Here is a 25,118-nt window from a genome sequence, read left to right on the forward strand (position 1 = left end):
GAAAGGACATAACACAGAATTTAATTACAATATTCAATGACTGTCATAGAACATTTGGCTGCATGTAGGTTAATTTAATCATTGACTAGACATGAGTTACTGTAAATTGTTATTTCCTTATAACTATACAGATGCTAGACTTTAAAAAAGCACTTACAAATTATGAAATGAACATACCACATACCAAATGAAAAATTAGAAAGAAAATAATCATAATATAACTACAGTATACAATTGTAAAATATTAATTAGGTTATGGATCATAAAAGCTCAATTTACATGTATCACATTTATCATAGAACAGCTACAACAAGTTGTCTTTGGTCTTAAAGGGTTCTGGGGCATTTTTGTGGTGCTGCTTGTTCAAAGTTCAAATTATTTTAAGTTTCAAACACTAATTCAAATTAAGCAAGAGCCTTGTTGCCATCATTGTGAAATTAGTCTAAGCTTCTCTTGGTGAGAGATGCAGAGCTGCACACCGGTACATGACCTCCTGACAATAATGTTATAGATGGTCATGTTCCGTCTTTCCGGCCTACAGGCTTTGACACACAATAACAACTTTTTGCAATATTCTCTATGGTAAATAACCAAGTGATTTTGGGTCACCTTTATATTGACCTTACATAACAATATTTCCTTTATTTGCCTATGATTGAATTAATTTATTAAATTGTGTTTCATATTTCAAGATGCCAAACATATAGGCTTACAACAAACAGTTGAGCTGATGTAATCATCTTAGTACAAAACTTTGCAGTGTGTGTCCCCTATTTCTATAGCCATTTTCTTTCGCCTGTTACTAATAAAATGTAGGCAATCTTCACTTCAAGAACATATGCAGTAATCTGCAATTTTGCTTTCAAAACTGTCTCCAGAATCTCAGAAAATTGACAATATTGTCCAATATAGTCTACACTGAGTGTATAAAACATTTCCATGAGACTGACCAGGTGAACGCAATGCTTCCTTTCTGATGGCACTTGCTAAATCCACTTCAATCAGTGTAGATGAAGGGGAGGAGACAGGTTAAAGAAGAATGTTTAAGCATTGAAACAATTGAGACAAGGATTGTGTATGTGTGCTAATCAAAGGGTGAGTGTCTTTGAACAGGATATTGTTTGTGTCAAGAACTTTAACGCTGCTGGGTTTTTCCACACTCAACAGTTTCCCGTGTGTGTCAAGAATGGTCCACCACCCAAAGGACATCCAGCCAACATGACAACTGTGGTACGCATTGGAGTCAACATTGGTCAGAATCCCTGTGGAACGCTTTCGACACCTTGTTGAGTCCATGCCCTGACGAATTGAGGCTGTTATGAGGGCAAAAGGGGGAAATGAAACTCAATATTAGGAAAGTGTTCTTAATGTTTTGTATACTCAGTGTAAATAATGATTATAAAATGACATTGTCCAGGTCATGCTAGTTGGTGACCTCAGGTTTCCTGTTTGTTCAGTATAGAGTCCAGGATTTTCTCGCACATATAAAGGCACCGAGGCACATGGAAGAAACCTGAAATAAAACGAAAGGAAGATTAATAGTCAGTGCAATCACAGACGTACACAAGGTCAAAACACTTCATCTGATGCATTTATTTTGGGCAAAGAAACCAGTCTGATGAAGGTCCACCATGACCGTTTCGGTCTGTTTTTAATTCATTCATAATAAAATAGAAGTGTCGCGCATCCACCACTTTTTGGTTGGGGGAAAGGAAGCCTTGCAATCACTGTAATCAAATACAACCACATTGTATTTACTATATCCACTAGAGTGGGTGATATGGACATATAGAAACAAGGGCAAAACATAAAATATTACAGATTGAGCATATATCAAACAAATGTATACATTACTGTATTGTCTCAAACAGGAGGTACAATTATTTGTGCCTGTCATGGTTTCTGATTAACCCCTTCTCTGGCCTGTAAACATTCTCACCTTTGAAAGGCCCTCCTTTAAAATCCAGTGTCACTTTCCCTTGCTGGGTCAAATATCCAAACCACTCGCCATTCTCAGCATCAGAAAACTGCATAAACAGGAAGACAAACAGCACACCATATTGCAAAAGGTTAGCTCCTCAAAGCAGTTTAGCTTAATTTGAGCTGCAGTACCAAATATTTGTGTTACTTTATTCTCTACATATAAAATGACACCCATATTTCATGCCATTTCCATGTATTGTATTTTTAGCAGAAAGATAGCAAAAAAATTAATAAAATTAAAACACACAATTAGACTGGAGTTCACTCACATGGCTGAAGGTGTAGTCGTACACTTGAGAGAATCGCTCCAGCAGGGCTGGCTCTTTGGTATGGCTGTAGGCCATCAGGTATGCGATGAGAGCCTCACAGTGCGGCCACCATAGTTTCATACTCCACTCCAACTGTGAAAACAGAAAACATTGGCCCTGGTTCACATTTCTATAGTACTTTGTTCCCTTATTTAGTCAATTAATAAAAAGGGTTGGACAAGCAAAAGCAATAGGTTTGGTCCCCTCAGTTGCCATTTCATCCATATTACTTTCACCCATTCAACCCTTTGTGATGAGTGTGGGTTTGAGCTGCCAAATGACTCCTACACTGATTTTTATGCTTGGTTGAACGACTCGTGCATTTGCAGCAAGCGCAGTGTTGTATTGATGGGTTCGGACTTTAAACTTAAAAATATGAAATATACTTATTCATGTTACTGAGGGAGAGGGGGAAATGTAGAACGTTTACATTGTCAGGATATGTTAATGTTAGCCATCAGGGATCCTATGTGGAAAAGTGAGGAGTTGGGGCCGAGGTCAAGTATTTGTATTTATTATGAACCTCCATTAGCTGCTGCCAAAGCAGCAACATTAGAGCAGTTTATACAATTTTAAAAACATTACAATACATTCACAGATTTCACAACACACTGTGTGCCCTCAGGCCCCTACTCCACCACTAACACATATCTACAGTACTAAATCCATGTGTATGTATAGTGCGTATATTATTGTGTTACTACAGTGCGTATGTCACCATGACTACGTGGAACTCTATTCCACATCAAGTAACCGACGCAAAGCAGTAAATTTAGGTTTCAAAAACGGATAAAAAAAAACCTTATGGAACAGCGGGGACTGTGAAGCAACACAAACATTGTGTGTGTGTGTGTTTTTATGTACATTTACATTACATTTACATTTAAGTCATTTAGCAGACGCTCTTATCCAGAGCGACTTACAAATTGGTGCTTTCACCTTATGACATCCAGTGGAACAGCCACTTTACAATAGTGCATCTAAGTCTTTTAAGGGGGGGGGGGTGAGAAGGATTACTTTATCCTATCCTAGGTATTCCTTAAAGAGGTGGGGTTTCAGGTGTCTCCGGAAGGTGGTGATTGACTCCGCTGTCCTGGCGTGTGTATGTGCATGTGTGTATTGTGTGTTTTTATGTGCATGTGTGTATTGTGTGTCTGTCTGTGCCAATGTTTATGTTGCTTCACAGTCCCCGCTGTTCCATAAGTTTAAAAAAAATCTATTTTTGAAACCTAAATTTACTGCTTGCGTCGGTTACTTGATGTGGAATAGAGTTCCATGTAGTCGTGGCTCTATGTAATACTGTCAGATGAAGTGAGGAAGAACAGAAATCACTAAGGTTCTGTCTAGCAACAGACGTGTAAAAGGGAAAGGGGATACCTTGTCAGTTGTACAACTGAATGCTGAGTGTCTTCAGCATTTAACCCAACCTAACCCCTCTGAATCAGAGAGGTGCGGGGGGCTGCCTTAATCGACATCCACGTCTTCGGCCCCGGGGAACAGTGGGTTAACTCCCATGCTCAGGGGCAGATTTTTACCTTGTCAGCTCAGGGATTCAAATCCAGCAATTTGCTGTCCAGATGTGTAAGGAGGGGCTCAGCATTGGAGAAAGGGTTACATACCAGTGCTTGTGTGATGTTGTTTTATGCAGCTGTATGACCCAGTGGGTGAATCAACTTGTGTTTTTTAACTCTATTTTACTCTATTTAGAAAACTAGTATGCAGGGGTGAAAGTAAGGCGTTATGGTCCAGTACGGCATCCCAGCAAAATAAATAGTGGGGGTACGCCGTATCGGTAAAACATTGACAATCAAATAAAAATACATGACTGGTTGTGTTTATGCCAAAAGGAAAAATAATAAAAGTTAAATGACAAATATTTTAAGACTTAGGCCCACAGAAAACATACTGAATTAATAGGGATTCTATATGTATTTCTATGATTAGGCCCATAAAATGTTTCGGTGCACACATAGGAGGCCCATACCGGAAATAAATTAAGTCTACTTTCACAGGATGTACCTGTGTGGGGCAGTAACCGTCCACATCCAGGAAGTAGAGGAGCCCTCCGTGCTCCTTGTCCCAGCCTGTCAGAAAGGGGATCTCCATGAACTTGTCCACTGCTGTCCTTTGGAGCTCCTGGTCCCCATTCTCCAAACCGTACTGAAGCAGGAACCAGCCTGCTTCCAGTGCATGGCCTATGGCAAATGTATATATAAAAGAAATAAGGAAGCCAGAAAGGAAAGAAACAACAGGCAATGGTAACAACACAGTCATCTTAGATATCACTACATGTGCAGTATCCAGTCTAACTAAGTAACTAGTGTTATTACACAAAACATAGTGTTAGGGATAATAAGGTAATACACTAATATATACCACTATGTTAGATGACTTGACAAGTAATATGGAGCTTATCAAACATTATCTACAGCAGGGCTGTCAATGTCGTTCCTGGAGGGCCAAAACCCTTCTGGTTTTCATCCTCTCCTTCTAATAAGGGACTAATTCAGACCTGGGACACTAGGTGAGTGCAATTAAAAACCAGAAGTGTTTTGGCCCTCCAGGACTGGAATTGAGCAGCCCTGATCTAGAGAAATCTCATTTAGTTGAGTACAAAGGGTATCACCTGGGTTTTGCAGTCGCCCCTCGCAACCAGGAAGTTCCTTTCCTTCTGATGAGACACTTTCCAAAATGGCCGTACCACCTCTCTGTACAAAAACAGTCATAGACAATTCAATGGAACCAATGGAAATGCCCCGAAAAGTGCAAACGCCTTCCATCTGACACTCCAAACGGGCTCAATCAGACACACACACACGGTTGTTTCATATTTGTAGGCCTACAGTTCTTTACCTGAAGGTGTTGGAGGATCTGCTTTACGCACCAGCCTCCAACCTCCCTGTACTTGTCTACCTCCTCCCCGCTGCGGGCCTCCGTGAGCTGCTGCACCAGACACAGCAGCATCATGGGGACAGCCATGCTGCAGACCGGGGTGTCTCCAGAAAGCTGGGGCTTGCCCAGGCCTGATGGGTCCACCCTGACCCAGTGGACCAGCTGGTCCATCATTTGTGCTGCTTCCGCCTAGTAACAACGAGGGCATATGAGAAATAAAATAGGCCATAATACAGGCAAAACCCACTAAGGGTTCTGTGTTCTGATTGGCTAGCAGATATTAGCCCCCATTCTGCTCAAATTTGATTGGGTCTTCGATGCATGGCCCTTTTCAACAAACCGGAAGTGTCCCTGTGGATGGAAGGTTCATTCCATGATTTCAAAATTATAGTTTTACCCATGTAAAAAAAGCTTACATTTTGGGTTCTCATGGGCTCAACAGTTAAACTAATTATTAATAATGAATTAAAACATGGCTGTATTGATCACAGATTGCCAGTTTAACAACAGAGAACTTTATTGTGGAAGTGTTTAGTGCCCCAGGCTGTTTTACCTGCATGTCTTTGTCTCCTGTGACCCTAGCCAGCTCATCCATGGCCATGACATAGAAACACTCGCTGAAGATGGTCCTCTGCACTTTCAGGGCTTTACCGTCCCTGGTCAAACAAAAGGCACACTTCCATGGGCTGCCACTATTGGGAATACGAGCGAAGCGTCGCAAGAATGCACCTCCTAAGAAAACAGAAAAAAAAACTAAGTTTGCTCATCACAAGTAGAATTGTGTACCAAAATCCCTATAGAGACCACACTCCTGTTTGTTTTTCTGCAGCAAATTAATAATGTGGTATACATTTTTAAGTTCCGATGACACATTGAATAGCAAACCGGAAAAACAAAGAGGAGGATCACTCAATGTTTACCATCTTTGGCGAGTGTGGGTGGCAGGTAGCCTAGTGGTTAGAGTGTTGGGCTGGATTGAATCTCCGAGCTGACAAGGTAAAACAAATCTGTTGTTCTGCCCCTGAACCCACTGTTCCCCGGTAGGCAGTCATTGTAAATATGAATTTGTTCTTAACTGACTTGCCTAGTTAAATAAAAAAAAAAAAAAAAAAAAAACAATATATATATATATATTTAAAAAATATTAAAAGCAGTAAAAGTTTGTTTTTTATAGGCAAATAAGCTGTTGCATGCCCAGACTAGTTTCATAGGAGAAGGTTGTGTTCTAGATCCGGAAACTAACATTGGAGTAAATCCTATTGGTGTTTTTTCTGTTTCATTACATCTGTGTGTCTTCTACTGGAAATGTGTGTATCTTCATGCTGTCGATAACATTGGGTGCGCTTCTTTCTGCTTTTAGTCTTCATGACACCTGTCATTTGTATTTGCTCATATCTTGTATGTAGCCTACACCATACTAAGTGGTTCAAATCAGCTATTTTCTCTGTTGCTTAACTACCGTCTTCGCTCAGGTTGTCCGTCTTCGCTCAGGTTGTCAAAGACTGACTAATTTTTAAAAAATGATTTCACCTTTATTTAACCAGGTAGGCCAAGTTGAGAACAAGTTCTCATTTATAACTGCGACCTGGCCAAGATAAAGCAAAGCAGTGCAACAAACAGAGTTACACAAATGTAGAGTCAATAACATAAAAAGTCTATATGCAGTGTGTGCAAACGGCGTGAGGTGGTAAGGCAATAAATAGGCCATAGTAGCGAAGTGATTACAATTTAGCACTGGAATGACAGATGTGCAGATGATGATGTGCAAGTAGAAATTCTGGGGAGCAAAAAAGTTTTTTTTTTAAACAATATGTGGATGAGGTAGGTAGATTGGATGGGCTATTTACAGATGGGCTGTGTACAGCTGCAGCAATCAGTTAGCTGCTCAGATAGCTGATGTTTAAAGTTAGTGAGGGAGATATAAGTCTCCTACTTCAGCGATTTTTGCAATTCGTTCCAGTAATTGGTAGCAGAGAACTGGAAGGAAATGCGAGGAGGTGTTGATTTTTGCAATTCGTTCCAGTAATTGGTAGCAGAGAACTGGAAGGAAATGCGAGGAGGTGTTGGCTTTGGGGATGACCAGTGAGAAATACCTACTGGAGCGCATGCTACGGGTGGGTGTTTTTATCGTGACAGTGAGAAGGCAGAGCTTTACCTAGCAAAGACTTAGATGACCTGGAGCCAGTGGGTCTGGCGACGAATATGTAGCAAGGGGCAGCCGACGAGAGCATACAGGTCGCAGTGGTGGGTGGTAAATGGGGCTTTGGCTACAAAACGGATGTCTCCAGTTTGCTGAGTAGAGTGTTGGAGGCTATTTTGTAAATGACATCGAAGTCTAGGATCGGTAGGAAATTTATGTTTGACAAACCTAGCCTTTGCTTCTCCTGACTGACTGCGTGTATTGGTTACTGACTTCCCTGAAAAGTTGCATAGCAAAAAGGACTTTTTTTTACTCGATGCTAGTGCAGTGCGCCACAGGATGTTTTTGTGCTGGTCGAGGGCAGTCAGGTCTGGAGTGAACCAAGGGCTATATCTGTTCTTCGTTCTACATTTCTTGAAAGGGGCATGCTTATTTAAGATGGTGAGGAAATTACTTTTAAAGAACGACCAGGCATCCTCTACTGACGGGATGAGGTCAATATCCTTCCAGGATACACCGGCCAGGTCGATTAGAAAGGCCTGCTCGCAGAAGTGTTTTAGGGAGCATTTGACAGTGATGAGAGGTGGTCGTTTGACCGTGGACCCATAGCGGATGCAGGCAATGAGACAGTGATCGCTGAGATCCTGATTGAAAACAGCAGAGGTGTATTTGGAGGGCAAGTTGGTCAGGATAATATCTATGAGGGTGCCCATGTTTACAGATTTAAAAGTATGACAGAACTTTGCAGGTTCTCTCTGCAGTAGATTGCAACTCCTCCCCCTTTGGCAGTTCCATCTTGTCGGAAAATGTTGTAGTTGGGTATGGAAATCTCAGAATTTTTGGTGGCCTTTCTAAGCCAGGATTCAGACACTGCAAGAACAGAGGTTGGCGGAGTGTGCTAAAGCAGTGAGTAAAACAAATTTAGGGAGAAGGCTTCTGATGTTAACATGCATGAAACCAAGGCTTGTACGGTTACAGAAGTCAACAAATGAGAGCGCTTGGGGAAACGCAGGACCTGGGTTAACCTCTTGGTGTTAAGGGGCAGTATTTCCATTTTTGGAAAAAAAACATTCCCGTTTTATAGGGGATATTTTATCAGGAAAAGATGCTAGAATATGCATATAATTCACAGCTTTGGATAGAAAACACTAACTAACGTTTCCAAAACTGTAAAGATATTGTCTGGGAGTATAACAGAACTGATGTTGCAGGCGAAAGCCTGAGAAAAATCCAATCCGGAAGTGCCCCAGGTTTTGAAAGCGCTGTGTTCCAATGACTCCCTATTCAGCTGTGAATGTACCATCAACAAGCTTACGCTTTCTACGTATTCCCCAAGGTGTCTACAGGATTGTGACGTAGTTTTACGCATTTCTGTTGAAGAATAGCCGTAGGCTACATTGCGTAAGTGGTCACATGGTGGCTCCGAGAGAGATTCTTGCGTAAAATACAGAGGTAGCCATTACTCCAATCGGTCCTAGTGAAAAACAAATTGTCCCGACGGATATATTATCGAATAGATATTAGAAAAACACCTTGAGGATGGATTCTAAACAACGTTTGCCATGTTTCTGTCGATATTATGGAGCTAATTTGGAATATTTTTCGGCGATTTCTCAGCCAAACGTGAAGAACAAACGGAGCTATTTCGCCTACAAAAATAATATTTTGGGAAAAAAATGAACTTTGGCTGTCTACCTGGGAGTCTCGTGAGTGAAAACATCCGAAGTTCATCCGAGGTAAACGATTTAATTTTCTTTTCTGATTTCCGTGACAAGGTGCTGCTAGCAAGGCATAATGCTATGCTAGGCTATGATAAACTTACACAAATGCTTGTTTAGCCTTGGCTGTAAAGCATATTTTGAAAATCTGAGACGACAGGGTGATAAACAAAAGGCTAAGCTGTGTTCCAATATAGTTCACTTGTGATTTTCATGAATAGAAAGATTTATGTCCGTTGCGTTATGCTAATTAGTGTCAGATGATGACAACGGTCCCGTTCACGGGATGGGGTGTCACTACAGGTTAACCTCCACATCACCCGAGGAACAGAGCAGGAGTAGGATGAGGGTACAGCTAAAGGCTATCAAAACTGGTCATCTAGTGCGACAGAGAATAAAAGGAGCAACATTTCTGGGCATGGTAGAATAGATTCAGGGCATAACGTACAGACAGGGGTATGGTAGGGTGTGGGTACAGTGGAGGTAAACCTAGGCATTGAGTGACGATAAGAGAGGTTGCATCTCTGGACGCACTAGTTAAGCTGGGTGAGGTCACAGCATGTGGGACAAAAGATGTATCTGAAGCATGTTGAGTGGGACTAGGGGCTCCACAGTAAACTAAAACAATGATAACTATCCTAAACAACAGTATACAAGGCATATTGACATTGAGACAAAGCGAGGCATAAAGCAATCACAGGTGTTGATTGGGAGAGCTAACTAAGACATCAACGGGTAAGACAACAGCTAATCAGCGAAGACAACAACAGGTAAATTGGCGATGAATGGGCAGAGAGGGTCAGTTAACTACACACAGGGCCCGAGTTGAGGCTGGGGCCGACAGAAACAAAAATAAACAAAATGGAGTACCGTGATTAATGAACAGTCCAGCAGGTATCAGCTATGTAGCCAAGTGATCACATGGTCCAGTGAACAGCAATAGATGAAACAGGGAAGCCGCTGGGTAGTCGTTAGCAAGAGGGAGACACGGTGTTCAACAAAGTTAGCAGGCCGAGGCTAGTAGAAGCATCTGCTCCGACGTCTGGCAAAGGCCGGTTGAGGGCACAACGGATGGAATTACGTCAGCAGACCAGTCGTGATGGAACGGCGGGGCGCCGTGTCAACAAAGGGTCCAGGCCAGTTGGCAAAAGTGGTATTGTAGCTCATTTAATTTCGTAGTAATTTTGTTTGCTAGCCGGGAGATACGCCTGGCTCGCAGCTAACTGGTGCTAGCTTCGGGACAAGGGTGTTAACCACTATAGCCACTTGGTAGCAGCTAGCTAACAGCAATGATCCGATGCAAAGGTCCAGAGCTTATGGCAAGAATCCGGTGTAGTGGATTCTAATCGTGTTAGTGAAGAGTCCGGGAGGCATCAGCTGTGTAGCCAAGTGATCACTGAGCAGGCCGGGAGGTGGGCCTGGCTCAAAGCTAGCGTCGGGGCTGGGCCACTCAGTGGCAGCTAGCTAGCTGTGATAATCAGGAGTAATGGCCCAGGGCTTTTGGTAGGAATCCGGTGTTGTAGTAGAGAAAACAGTCCGATACTGGCAGGCTGGGAAGTATTATCCAGGCTAAAAGCGTCTGGTGTCTGTGCAAAAGGCCACTAGCAGTGGCTAACAATGAATAAATAGCTAGTAGCTAATTAGCTCCTGATGGAGGTTCTGGCAATAAGGTCTAAAAATAGCAGATCAGTACCACATTGGGTGAGGCGGGATGCCGGAAGATATATTTCATTTAAAAATGGGAAAAAGATATTGAAAATAAATTGACATGTATACAAAAAAGACCAAATGTACATGGGAGAACAACAAACTATGTCTGCACTGCTACACCATCTTGGAATTTTTAAAACTTTGCATCAGTTAAATGAGTCAGAATACTGGCACAGCAGGTGAGGTGACCTCTTTAAAGGACTTGCATTAATTAACTAAATCACTAACAGAAAACATTTCGCCATCTACCACCTTTGGGAAAAAAAAACTTGAAGCTAAATGCTTACTTGGGAAATTCCTTGCAAAGCTGACAGGACACAACAACGAAACAACCTGATAAGTGTTTGGAAATCCACTCAAATGCTTTAACAGTCTGAATAGGTGTGTATTTTCACTCCCAATAACTGACAAAGATGCTGTGCAACCACCAAACCCACATACCAGATTTGGCGGCTTCCAGGATCTCAGGCTTGTTGAAGCGCTCCATTGTCCTGTATAGGCGGCAATACATCCACACCTGCAAAGATACATTGATCCAAGTGAAAAAGTGAAAAAATTATATTTTGAGCAATGTTCCCTCTAAGCTGCGCAAGTGCGAGGGCGTGCAGCCCATTACTGCCACGCAGAAGAATTATCAGCCAGCGCAGAGAAGCACAAGATTTAATTGAAGTTCACTTTCTAGAGTTTTCCCTGTTAGTTAACACTATCAAAGTTCCCCTTTATTGTTAGAAATGTGATCGTATCCATGCAATATTAGCCACTTTCAATGCAACATACTGAAACAAAACAAACTATGCAAGAGATGTTGTAGGCAGAACACAGAGTAGGATTATATTGCATTGACAGGCCTGTCAGAGCTGCAGTAGGCCTATATGCAAATCGACCATTGTCATATATGGATCTGTGCCATTCACTTTGAACTAGATTGTGTTTACAGCATGAACGGTCACGAGTTGATGCACTTGTTTTGAGTTCAAAGCAAGAGCTACATGTAACCACATGTGCACATTTGTTCATATCCTTTGCTAGTTAGTGAGTTATTAGCCCAGTTATAGATACTTTGTAGTCTGAAATGGGTGAGTGACTGCTTCCTACAAAAGCACAAAACGTGTGCATTTCTAGCCATCTTTGAAAAGTGAGTAAATTAAAGATATTTTTTCATGTCTTAAAAGGGGCAGTGTTCTATTTTGAGAAAGGCTTTAATAAGCTAAGTAGCCAATAGGCAGAGGGCAGCATAATTTGTCTGATTCTCTGTAATAATGGTATGGGAATAATGATGCATTTTATTTTGAAAAGTGGTTTCTTGCATCAAACACCACAACATTTTCAGTCACCTCTTTGTCTGAAGGACAAGTGGATAGACCGGTTAATGTCAGGCCTACACTGAAGACCACACATTGACTGCAACTGTAGGCTGAATGATAGAACATCTATTTCCATGTTCAAATGTTATGGGATGCATTTTCTTCACTCTGGTAGGCCTACATTATGATCAAATAGCCACAGCAGCCTACTTGACCACTGTTTCAAGGGTAACTTAAAGCGGGTACAGCATCAGTGTTCACAGTAAATACGCGCTGGAAGTTGCACTGAATTTTCACAATGTTCAAGTTTGCGCTCAGCAGACCTGAAATTTGCTCAAGGCCCCAAAAAATGACTTTCTTTTTAAAAAGTACATTTATAGGAAACCCCACCCAATAATCATACCAAGGTGCACTGCAACAGTCAGCAGAATATGCACATCAATGTTATTAGTGGGCCTTTGCATTGGTCTATCTGTTTGGTGTTGAGCGGTAAGGCAATCACTGAACATTTGTGGATGAGTTTACCTGTCTCCCCTGCAACCAGACATATTTCAGCTCATCGTAGATTTTTCCATCTTTCCCTATACAAGTGAAAAATCCACTGGAAAAATACATTGTTTAACATGGTCAATTGATCTCATCTCACAGACATGGCATACATACTATCCTACAGCTAGACAAGGCTATACTTTTTTTTAAATGTTCGTAAAAATTAATTATGATAAAGAAAATGTTAAAATAACAAAAAACATTTCGACAAACATTTGTGAATATGTGATCAAATGGTTTTACCCATATTGTGTGTCATGAGAGTATTTCTGCCAGAAGTCCACCACTTTGTCCAGCTCTGTGCGCATCTGCTCTCGATAATTCTGCAGCTTCTCGACAGACATCGCACCTTCCAAAAGCAAGACTGAATCGATCATCAAGCCAGGTGAAAATTGGTAGGTCTTAGGTCTACACGTTTGTAGAACACTGTAATGTGAATGCCGTTATTCTGATATCCTAAATACTATTCTTGCAGGACCCGTTCAGGAAAGCATAATGATGGTTTACGGCTATGGTGTGAATCATATTTCTGAACAAGTGACAAGTTAGACATATCAATGTGCTATGTACTTTCTAATAGATACCTTACGTTGGACTCGTCTATACACTTCAGACCACTTCTGCTCTATAGAGAATTCGATTATTTTAAAGCGCTGCGCTTAGTTACCTTTTTCCCAAACGTAGTTTTAGATTTTCACTCTTGTAACGGAGCTTCATTCGATAAATGCAGACGTATGCCGTTTAGACGCGAACGCAACCGTAGTCAACACAGTGTACAGACAAAAAAAAACTGGTTACTTCAAGAGGAGGACGTTTAAAGTCTTATCACATGACTGCTTGTCATGTGGGGTCATGTGCTTCCCGAGATCGGTCATGTGAGGAGCAGGGAGAAATGACAAAATAAAAGCAAACCCCTTTTATTCAATGGTAGAATGTAGTAGGAGGCTAAACCAATGAACCGCTCAACCTCCGCTGTTACCTATGAATAAAGACACAATTCATATAGGATCACGAAACTTAGTTATGGGCTACATTTCAATGACAATGGATTTCTAACTTCTAATACAAAGAACTTATATTTCATATTTGTTATTTAGCTGTAATGTATTTCTATTGTCTACAGTGTTAACATTTAATGTCAACATACTGTATACTGTGCAATGCTTTAGAAACATCCTCAGATGCATAATTATTTTTAAATACAGTACCGTTCATAAGCATGAAAAATACAGTTAACACTTAAATGTTTTTAATATTATACATGGAAATAAAGAAACACAAAATATAGCATTATTTAGAGAAGATGTGTTAGGAATATATAGTTTTATATCCAAGCATTTTGCTACACCTGCAATAATATCTGCTAAATATGTGTATGTGACCAATTCAATTTGACTGAATACTGTCCAGAGTCCTATCACTGAAACCATAGATCCACACCCCTTTGACTGACCCATTTAACAGGAATATAGTATTTCATTCCCCCACAGCTAGTTCAATGTGAATATTTGTCGATGTTTGTCCTTGGTTTAAAATATTTCTAAGTTCACGATATCCTTATGCCTTCAAATCGTATCAGTGATGTTGTATGAATTTCTGACTAGTCTCTGCACACAAGCACAGTATTGTCAATGTGTGGGACTGTGGAAGTGGAAGGAAGCCATTTTGGAAAAGTTGGGAGAGAGCCAATGCTGATTCATGGCCTTTCCCAGGCATCATACAGTACGTCTAAGCGTCTATTCTGTGTCAGTCTATTCTGAGCCTGTCCACACAACTAACTCAAGAGTTTGTAGCCTTGTGGAATGCCTGGATCTTCTTCAGGTTCTGTTGGACTCTGACTAACTCCAACAGATGGGGGAAACCCTTGCTTAATAAACATGACCCAGGTGTGGGCTGTGTGAGATGGGATAGGCTACCGTAGCGTTCCCCACTCACCTCTGTGTTTTTCTGTTGGCGCGTCAGAAGCACCTCCTCCAGGGGAGTCCTGGCCTAGTCTCTTTCCTCTTTCTGGGTTTGCTCATTCTTATGCCTTTCAAGCACCTGCTGCAGCTCAAGCTTACTGCACAGGCCCTTACCCCTAGGTCCATAGACGGAGAGAGGAGGATGGGGATAGTGGGAAGGGGGAGAGAAGGAGAGGAAGGGAGGAGAGTGTGAAAGGAGCGGTAGGGAGAGAGGGGAGAGGGAGGGGAAAGGAGGAGGAGACAGGGAAAAGGAGAGCATGAAGGACATAGCTAGGACATGAAGGACACGTCCTTTTCAGTCAAAACAGGTAACCTAGGAAGAACTAAGTGTACAATACATTAACATTAACATCATGTACAATACATTAACAAAAGTATGTGGACACCGCTCGTCGAACATCTCATTCCAAAATCATGGGCATTAATATGTTGTTTGTCCCCCCTTTGCCACTATAACAGTCTCCACTCTTCTGGGAAGGCTTTTCACTAGAATTTGGAACATTTCTGCAGGGACTTGCTTCCATTTAGCCACAAGAGCATTAGTGAGATCGTGCACTGATGTTGGGCGATTAGGCCTGGCTCAAAGTCGGTGTGCCAATTCATCCCAAAGGTGTTTGATTAGGTTGAGGTCAGGGCTCTGTGCAGGCCAGTTAAGTTCTTCCACACCAATCTCGACAAACCATTTCTGTATGGATCTCGTTTTGTGCATGGGGCATTATTAACATTTAACATTTAAGTCATTTAGCAGACGCTCTTATCCAGAGCGACTTACAAATTGGTGCATTCACCTTATGACATCCAGTGGAGCAGCCACTTTACAATAGTGCATCTAAATCTTTTAAGGGGGGCGAGAAGGATTACTTTATCCTATCCTAGGTATTCCTTAAAGAGGTGGGGTTTCAGGTGTCTCCGGAAGGTGGTGATTGACTCCGCTGTCCTGGCGTCGTGAGGGAGTTTGTTCCACCATTGGGGGGCCAGAGCAGCGAACAGTTTTGTCATGCTTTGTCAGCATTATCATGCTGAAACCGGAAAGGGCCTTCCCCCAACTTGTTGCCCTAAAGTTGGAAGCACAGAATAATTTAGAATGTCATTGTATTGCTGTAGAGTTAAGATTTCCATTCACTAGAACTAAGGGGTCTAGCCCGAACCATGAAAAACCACCAGGGACCATTATTCCTCCTCCACCAAACTTTACAGTTGGCACTGCATTTGGGCAGGTAGTGTTCTCCTGGCATCCGCCAAACCCATAGTCGTCCGTCGGACTGCCGGATGGTGCAGCTTGTTTCATCACGCCAGAGGATGTGTTTCCCACTGCACAAGAGTCCAATGGGGGCAAGCTTTACACCACTCCAGTTGACGCTTGGCATTGCGTATGGTGATCTTAGGCTTGTGTGCGGCTGTTCGGCCATGTCATGAAGCTCCCAACGAACAGTTCTTGTGCTGACGTTGCTTCCAAAGGTAGTTTGGAACTCGGTAGCTAGTATTGCAAATGTTTGTCTATGGAGATTGCAATTTTATACATCTATCAGCAACATACCTTTGTCTGTACATTATACCTTGATGCTATTTTATCGCCCCCAGAAACCTCCTTTTACTCTCTGTTCCAGACGTTCTAGACGACCAATTCTTATTGCTTTTAGCCGCACCTTTATTCTACTCCTCCTATGTTCCTCTGGCGATGTAGAGGTGAATCCAGGCCCTGCAGTGCCTAGCTCCACTCCTATTCCCCAGGCGCTCTCTTTTGACGACTTCTGTAACCGTAATAGCCTTGGTTTCATGCATGTTAACATTAGAAGCCTCCTCCCTAAGTTTGTTCTATTCACTGCTTTAGCACACTCTGCCAACCCGGATGTTCTAGCTGTGTCTGAATCCTGGCTTAGGAAGACCACCAAAAATTCAGAAATTTTAATTCCAAACTACAACATTTTCAGACAAGATAGAACTGCCAAAGGGGGCGGTGTTGCAATCTACTGCAAAGATAGCCTGCAGAGTTCTGTCCTACTATCCAGGTCTGTACCCAAACAATTTGAACTTCTACTTTTAAAAATCCACCTCTCTAAAAACAAGTCTCTCACCGTTGCCGCCTGCTATAGACCACCCTCTGCCCCCAGCTGTGCTCTGGACACCATATGTGAACTGATTGCCCCCCATCTATCTTCAGAGCTCGTGCTGCTAGGCGATCTAAACTGGAACATGCTTAACACCCCAGCCATCCTACAATCTAAACTTGATGCCCTCAATCTCACACAAATGATCAATTAACCTACCAGGTACCTCCCCAAAGCCTTAAACACGGGCACCCTCATAGATATCATCCTAACCAACTTCCCCTCTAAATACACCTCTGCTGTCTTCAACCAAGATCTCAGCGATCACTGCCTCATTGCCTGCATCCGTAATGGGTCAGCGGTCAAACAACCTCCACTCATCACTGTAAAACGCTCCCTGAAACACTTCAGCGAGCAGGCCTTTCTAATCGACCTGGCCGGGGTATCCTGGAAGGATATTGATCTCATCCCGTCAGTAGAGGATGCCTGGATATTTTTAAAAAATGCCTTCCTAACCATCTTAAATAAACATGCCCCATTCAAGAAATTTAGAACCAGGAACAGATATAGCCCTTGGTTCTCCCCAGACCTGACTGCCCTTAACCAACACAAAAACATCTTATGGCGTTCTGCATTAGCATCGAACAGCCCCCGTGATATGCAGCTGTTCAGGGAAGCTAGAAACCATTATACACAGGCAGTTAGAAAAGCCAAGGCTAGCTTTTTCAAGCAGAAATTTGCTTCCTGCAACACTAACTCAAAAAAGTTCTGGGACTCTGTAAAGTCCATGGAGAATAAGAACACCTCCTCCCAGCTGCCCACTGCACTGAAGATAGGAAACACTGTCACCACTGATAAATCCACCATAATTGAGAATTTCAATAAGCATTTTTCTACGGCTGGCCATGCTTTCCACCTGGCTACTCCTACCCCGGTCAACAGCACTGCACCCCCAACAGCAACTCGCCCAAGCCTTCCCTATTTCTCCTTCTCCCAAATCCGTTCAACTGATGTTCTGAAAGAGCTGCAAAATCTGGACCCCTACAAATCAGCCGGGCTAGACAATCTGGACCCTTTCTTTCTAAAATTATCTGCCGAAATTGTTGCCACCCCTATTACTAGCCTGTTCAACCTCTCTTTCGTGTCGTCTGAGATTCCCAAAGATTGGAAAGCAGCTGTGGTCATCCCCCTCTTCAAAGGGCTAGACAATCTGGACCCTTTCTTTCTAAAATTATCTGCCGAAATTGTTGCCACCCCTATTACTAGCCTGTTCAACCTCTCTTTCGTGTCGTCTGAGATTCCCAAAGATTGGAAAGCAGCTGTGGTCATCCCCCTCTTCAAAGCGAGTTGCTGTTGGGGGTGCAGTGCTGTTGACCGGGGTAGGAGTAGCCAGGTGGAAAGCATGGCCAGCCGTAGAAAAATGCTTATTGAAATTCTCAATTATGGTGGATTTATCAGTGGTGACAGTGTTTCCTATCTTCAGTGCAGTGGGCAGCTGGGAGGAGGTGTTCTTATTCTCCATGGACTTTACAGAGTCCCAGAACTTTTTTGAGTTAGTGTTGCAGGAAGCAAATTTCTGCTTTCTAAGGTCTTCGAAAGCCAAGTCAACAAACAGATTACCGACCATTTCGAATCTCACCATACCTTCTCTGCTATGCAATCTGGTTTCAGAGCTGGTCATGGGTGCACCTCAGCCACGCTCAAGGTCCTAAACGATATCTTAACCGCCATCGATAAGAAACATTACTGTGCAGCCGTATTCATTGATCTGGCCAAGGCTTTCGACTCTATCAATCACCACATCCTCATCGGCAGACTCGACAGCCTTGGTTTCTCAAATGATTGCCTCGCCTGGTTCACCAACTACTTCTCTGATAGAGTTCAGTGTATCAAATCGGAGGGTCTGCTGTCCGGACCTCTGGCAGTCTCTATTGGGGTGCCACAGGGTTCAATTCTTGGACCGACTCTCTTCTCTGTATACATCAATGAGGTCGCTCTTGCTGCTGGTGAGTCTCTGATCCACCTCTACGCAGACGACACCATTCTGTATACTTCTGGCCCTTCTTTGGACACTGTGTTAACAACCCTCCAGGCAAGCTTCAATGCCATACAACTCTCCTTCCGTGGCCTCCAATTGCTCTTAAATACAAGTAAAACTAAATGAATGCTCTTCAACCGATCGCTACCTGCACCTACCCGCCTGTCCAACATCACTACTCTGGACGGCTCCGACTTAGAATAAGTGGACAACTACAAAGACTTAGGTGTCTGTTTAGACTGTAAACTCTCCTTCCAGACCCATATCAAACATCTCCAATCCAAAGTTAAATCTAGAATTGACTTCCTATTTCGCAACAAAGCATCCTTCACTCATGCTGCCAAACATACCCTTGTAAAACTGACCATCCTCGACTTTGGCGATGTCATTTACAAAATAGCCTCCAATACCCTACTCAACAAATTGGATGCAGTCTATCACAGTGCAATCCGTTTTGTCACCAAAGCCCCATATACTACCCACCATTGCGACCTGTACGCTCTCGTTGGCTGGCCCTCGCTTCATACTCGTCGCCAAACCCACTGGCTCCATGTCATCTACAAGACCCTGCTAGGTAAAGTCCCCCCTTATCTCAGCTCGCTGGTCACCATAGCATCTCCCACCTGTAGCACACGCTCCAGCAGGTATATCTCTCTAGTCACCCCCAAAACCAATTCTTTCTTTGGCCGCCTCTCCTTCCAGTTCTCTGCTGCCAATGACTGGAACGAACTACAAAAATCTCTGAAACTGGAAACACTTATCTCCCTCACTAGCTTTAAGCACCAACTGTCAGAGCAGCTCACAGATTACTGCACCTGTACATAGCCCACCTATAATTTAGCCCACACAACTACCTCTTTCCCAACTGTATTTAATTAATTAATTTATTTTGCTCCTTTGCACCCCATTATTTTTATTTCTACTTTGCACATTCTTCCATTGCAAAACTACCATTCCAGTGTTTTACTTGCTATATTGTATTTACTTTGCCACCATGGCCTTTTTTGCCTTTACCTCCCTTCTCACCTCATTTGCTCACATTGTATATAGACTTGTTTATACTGTATTATTGACTGTATGTTTGTTTTACTCCATGTGTAACTCTGTGTCGTTGTATCTGTCGAACTGCTTTGCTTTATCTTGGCCAGGTCGCAATTGTAAATGAGAACTTGTTCTCAACTTGCCTACCTGGTTAAATAAAGGTGAAATAAAAAATGTGTGGCTGAAATAGCCAAATCCACTAATTTGAAGTTGTGTCCACACAGTTTTGGCCATGTAGTGTGGCTCTGGGTGTAATGGGTTCATTTTGGGTTGTTAAATACAGTAGTTATGGCTTGGTACATCGCGACATGCTTGACATGAGGATTCATTATTGGTGATGGAAAAACATTGGAGAGGTTTGAGGTACACTAAGAAATAGGAACACGTGTTTTCATGACCAAATTATCTAAACTTTTGTTGCTTCAAATGTATAACATGACAACTAAGTCCTCACATAACATATTCAAACCCAGGAATTCGATGTCTCTTACACAGTTTTCAAAAATGAGTTATTGTAATAGGCATGACTTTCTTGCCTGATTTTCAGGCAATGTATTTTCAGGCAATTCAACTTCTGCATAGTTTGCCAAACTCTTAAAATTAGGTGATCTAGGGCACTGCATCGCAGCGCTAGCTGTTCCACCAGAGACTCTGGGTTCGCGCCCAGGCTCTGTCACAGCCGGCCGTGACTGGGAGGTCCGTGGGGCGATGCACAATTGGCCTAGTGTCGTCCGGGTTAGGGAGGGTTTGGCCGGTAGGGATATCCTTGTCTCATCGTGCACCAGCGACTCCTGTGGCGGGCCGGGCACAGTGCATGCTAACCAAGGTCGCCAGGTGCACTGTGTTTCCTCTGACACATTGGTGCCACTGGCTTCCAGGTTGGATGCGCGCTGTGTTAAGAAGCAGTGCGGCTTGGTTGGGTTGTGTTTTGGAGGACGCATGACTTTCGACCTTCCTCTCTCCCGAGCCCGTACGGGAGTTGTAGCGATGAGACAAGATAGTAACTACTAATAATTGGATACCTTAAAAAAGGGGGTCAAATTAAAATATTAAAAAATATTATAAAAATAAATAAAAAAAACTCTTAAAATTAGGTTGATAACTATTTATACTACAACAAAAAAACATTAGAATGGTGGCCAGATGCTCAACATGGAACTTCAGAATGCTCCTAGAACGTTGGGCGCTTGAGCTCCAAATTGGACTAGGAACACTTGTTTGGGTCTTTCCAGATGATCAGACTCTGCTTTGGAATTCTGATGTCCTGATAAAAGCAGAGTTCGTGTGTACAGTGTAAAGGGCTTATGCTTATACTCATCTTTGTGGTGCCTACTTTTTTGTGGGCTAGCAGCAAGCAGTTCCTTGTGCAGCTCCTGGTGAGTCCTGGATGCCTTGATAGGGTTGGACTATGGCCCTGAGGGGTCCTCGCTTCTGTCACTGAACTCTGCTTTGACACCATTATCTGGGAAATGCATGTCTACATATATACTAAGTGTACAAAATATTAGGAAGCTGTTCCTAATGTTTCGTACACTTAGTATATATGTAGATATTGAAACCCCTTTGGCCCTCAGAACAGCCTCAATTCGGCATGGACTCTACAAGGTGTCAAAAGCTTTCCACAGGGATGCTAGCCCATGTTGACTCCAATGCTTCCCAAAGTTGTATCAAGTTGTCTGGATGTCCTTTGGATGGTGGACCATTCTTGATACACACGGGAACCTGTTAAGCGTGAAAAACTGAGCAACGTTGCAGTTCTTGACACACTCAAACCAGTGCATCTGGCACCTACTACCATTGCAAAGGCATTTACAACTTTTGTCTTGACCATTCACCCTCTGAATGGCACATATACACAATCCATGTCTTAATTGTTTCAGGGCTTAAAAGTACTTCTTTAATCCGTCTCCTCCCCTTCTTCTACAATGATTGAAGTGGATTTACCAAATGACATCAATATGGGATCATAGCTTTACCTGGATTCACATGGTCAGTCTGTGTCATGAAAAGAGCAGGAGCTCCAAATGTTTAGGGAGGTAGGGTATTCCTAAAGTGGAAATCTATTATTCATTCAATCTTGTGGGCAACTGCAGTACCCAAATGGATGGTTAGGAGGGAAGGAAAACAGTTGCAGTGAGATGACTCTGATGACGGAGATATGATGGCAATATTGGCATCTTACTGATTAGAAAAGTAGAAGAGCCCGGAAGGGAGAGAATAATATCTGAGGTAGAAATCAAATTGTTTGAGTGAGGATTTAGATACACATTTACATAATAATGTGTTACTGTAATTTAATTATGCCAATGTGCTTTCATCAATTGAAAGCCCTTAATCTATTTTATGAGAATTTGTAAGATTTCTTGTTTGCATAAAATAGACGCAGACCAGTCTTTCAATAATAGGTCATATAATTTATTCTCTGAGCGCGCTGACACTTAATCACGTGCAGCAGTTTATATACAGATCATGACGTCATTTCACTGCTTTAACAGAATCCCCTCCTCTCGACCGGGACAAAGTAAGGTGAAAAGTTCATTCTAACTTACTAACACACTCCCAGATAACTTTTGACCCCTCAACATTATCGATCACCACTTAATTGACAGTTTTAATAAACAGAAAAGCTAGGAATGCACTCACTGCCTTATCTAAAAACCCCAGAGCTAAGTTTCAGTAGGGTCAACCATAGGCTAATGACCTTATGTGTTTACACAGTCCCCAACCCATTTGTTTCTGCCTAGTTGGAATGGTGTTCATTAACTTTTTATTACTCCTTGTCCGTGTCACACAATCCCTTCTTATGAACTCATATTGTTAATCACTTATATAACATAGTATAAGTTTACTTAGTGTGGCAAAGAAGGGGGTCGAGTGATAAATGGCAGATATGTGAGAGCAGAACTAATAAACGGGCTCTGCCCGATCACTAAAATGGCCACTCCTGTCAGAACTACAGATCACAAAATGGCCGGCCGCCAAAACTACAAGTCCCAGAAGCAAGGGGAACCCTCAGAAGTTGGAGCCGACCCACAGATAAAGGGTCAAGAAAAACCAGGAAGAGGGAGAGAGAGTGCTGGAAGGATCTATGAACAATAGAGAAAGAGACTATAGAGATTGGCTGAATTTACCGTGTATGAGCTGGATAGTTTTGGATTTACCTGTTGGCGTTTGGACCTGGACCTACCGAGAATCCGATTCGTGTACCGAAACCTGCTATCCTTGACCTCGCCTACGGCCTGGGTGGACCAGGACGGAGAAACAAACACAGGTACTGTCCTGTTCGAAAGAACTCTCATTCTTGGGTGATTTGGTGACAGTTTACCACTTAATTTGTGACAAACGCTCCTAACCTTGAGGTTTGCCACATTAGTTACAATTCTATTTAAAATGGGGATATTGTTTATTCATTTATCCATAATAATTTCAACAATCCACCCTGAAAATGACTAAACAATTCATACCTTCATTAAACACTAAAAGGAAACTTCAATGATATCCTAGGAATAAGACAACCAATACACGTATGTACATAATCAACTTCAATGACTGTTCTATCCTACATCAGAATCTTAATTCTACTTATCAGGATTTTCTGTTAATCTTCATGAAAAAACAGTCTATACATTGAAACAAGAAAACATCTAAATTTCCTAAACATCAAATATGGTCTCCTGGCGAGTGAAAGGATCTGGATTCTTCTATTACGTCCAAGCCATGTATTTTGTATTCCACTGGACAGAGCTTAGGATTGGTCCATATATCACCATGTGAAGTGTCATTGATTTCTCCAGAGTCCTGGAAATGATAACTTTCATACACGCAATCAACCACGTCCGTACAAAACTAACACAGTAACACAGGTGAAGGTAGCCCATAACACAGTAATCATAACATTTTTCCATCTTCCAAACACACAGTCAACCCAATTAGTCAGAGCAGTATCCACCCCTGAGTTCATTTCCAACTCGTGAACTAGGGTGTGTAAACCAGACAAGGCCTTGGTCACTGATCCATCCTAACTGTATATCCCGGAGTCAAATTACCTATACACTCCCACCCTCTTCAGCCAGCAAACATCCAAGACTATCCTATTCTGCCAAGTCATTCATTACATCTCTAAAATAATTGGTGAAGCGCTGTGGATTTTTAATAGATATAATTGATCCAATCCACATTCTCATCGAGAGTGGACCACCAAAAAATACTTGACTATAATCCTGCCAGGATCTAATTTATAGCTTTGATCTCATCTGCCACCCTTGGAACCACAATGTTATTAATACAAACCCTATCATCAAAAGACCCAGTCGGAGTACTTATTTTCTCCCGTTTAGTCAACACCATGTCATGGTGTTGAATGAGTGTGAAAGGCATTCTCAAATGTACCAGTACACATACCTCTGTTAAATTAGCCATTAATACTCGGCCATCATGTCATTCTCCCACACAATCAACAGATGTGAGCCCTGGGACTCCTTATCTTACTGAAATCCCCAGATCTCAACCAGCCTGCCAAATCACTCATTGGTCGCATCAGAAGTAACATTATCTGTCCTATTGCAGTACTGATTTTACCTCACATATTTCTCAGGAGTACTATACTGAATCAAACAATAAACAGTCTCCCGTTGCCTCTGTGTAAGGAGGAAGCTCAGATTTCAGAGGAACATGTGGATATAAATAGTGCAAATCCATACAACTTATTATCTGGCTTTCCTGCTTCCATGAATAGCTTTACCATACAGGCTGTTCCCATAGGTGAATAATTCCATTTCTGAACTATCCACACCGGCTCTTGGCTCTGGACAACTCCACAGTCCGTATCTGCTTTGTCAGGGACTCTGCTTGTATTCTGCTGACTATAGAGCAATCAGCTGCTCTAACTTTTTCTACCTGGAATGCACTAGGTTATCAACTGAAACCCTTACTTTCACTACACTCCATCTCCTTCCATGCTGGGTATGTAGATTTATGTAGCCTTCTCACTTGATGTGAGCTATAACTTGTTTCCATGAACTACACAGAGACTTGCATAGATGTCTTCCATAATAGCTACTCTTAGTCCTGAACTGCCAAGGAGTCAGAGACACCACTTGGTCTACATAGAACTCCACTGAGACATCCCTCCCTATACTACTCTCACTTCCTGTTTATCATGATCAAGTGATCTCTTATGCTTGGTTAATACTAATTTCTCCTTGTTTAATTATGTCAATATTACCCTCTGGCCTTCTCGGGTTCATGGTGTAGGAATAAGATCTCCAACCATACAGTTTAGGATGGACAGCTCACCTATAAGCCCCACCCTCTTCCAGAAAACACATCATTAGCAAGAGTCAGACACATCTTCACTTCTATGAACAAGAACAGTGAGGAAAGGACAGGTAAGGTATTTTTCATTCGAGAGATGGCCCCCCAGAATT

The 25,118-nt window shown here is 42.3% G+C and overlaps 1 protein-coding gene and 1 pseudogene across 3 annotated transcripts; both read right to left on the reverse strand.

Moving 5' to 3' along the window:
* renbp (renin binding protein) lies at positions 1–14,621 on the reverse strand. 3 transcript variants are annotated; one of them, XM_065005543.1, is made up of 11 exons: positions 14,540–14,621; positions 12,848–12,953; positions 12,581–12,656; positions 11,193–11,268; positions 5,737–5,915; positions 5,145–5,372; positions 4,918–4,999; positions 4,311–4,486; positions 2,253–2,384; positions 1,940–2,027; positions 1–1,513 (listed from the first exon to the last, which is right to left on the reverse strand). In XM_065005543.1, the coding sequence occupies exons 2-11, from the start codon at positions 12,946–12,948 to the stop codon at positions 1,437–1,439; spliced, it is 1,215 nt and encodes a 404-aa protein (XP_064861615.1). In that variant the 5' UTR covers positions 12,949–12,953; positions 14,540–14,621; the 3' UTR covers positions 1–1,436. The 3 variants fall into 3 exon arrangements, with proteins under 3 accessions (XP_064861615.1, XP_029478626.1, XP_029478628.1); XM_029622766.2 differs by lacking the exon at positions 14,540–14,621 and adding an exon at positions 13,272–13,377; XM_029622768.2 differs by lacking the exon at positions 14,540–14,621 and adding an exon at positions 13,272–13,372 and having other exon boundaries at positions 12,848–12,968.
* The window catches only part of LOC135563101 (uncharacterized), a 15,969-nt pseudogene continuing 4,404 nt past the window's right edge, over positions 13,554–25,118 (reverse strand).

The sequence above is a fragment of the Oncorhynchus nerka genome, linkage group LG20 (genome assembly GCF_034236695.1).
Source record: "Oncorhynchus nerka isolate Pitt River linkage group LG20, Oner_Uvic_2.0, whole genome shotgun sequence".
Lineage (NCBI taxonomy): Eukaryota > Metazoa > Chordata > Actinopteri > Salmoniformes > Salmonidae > Oncorhynchus > Oncorhynchus nerka.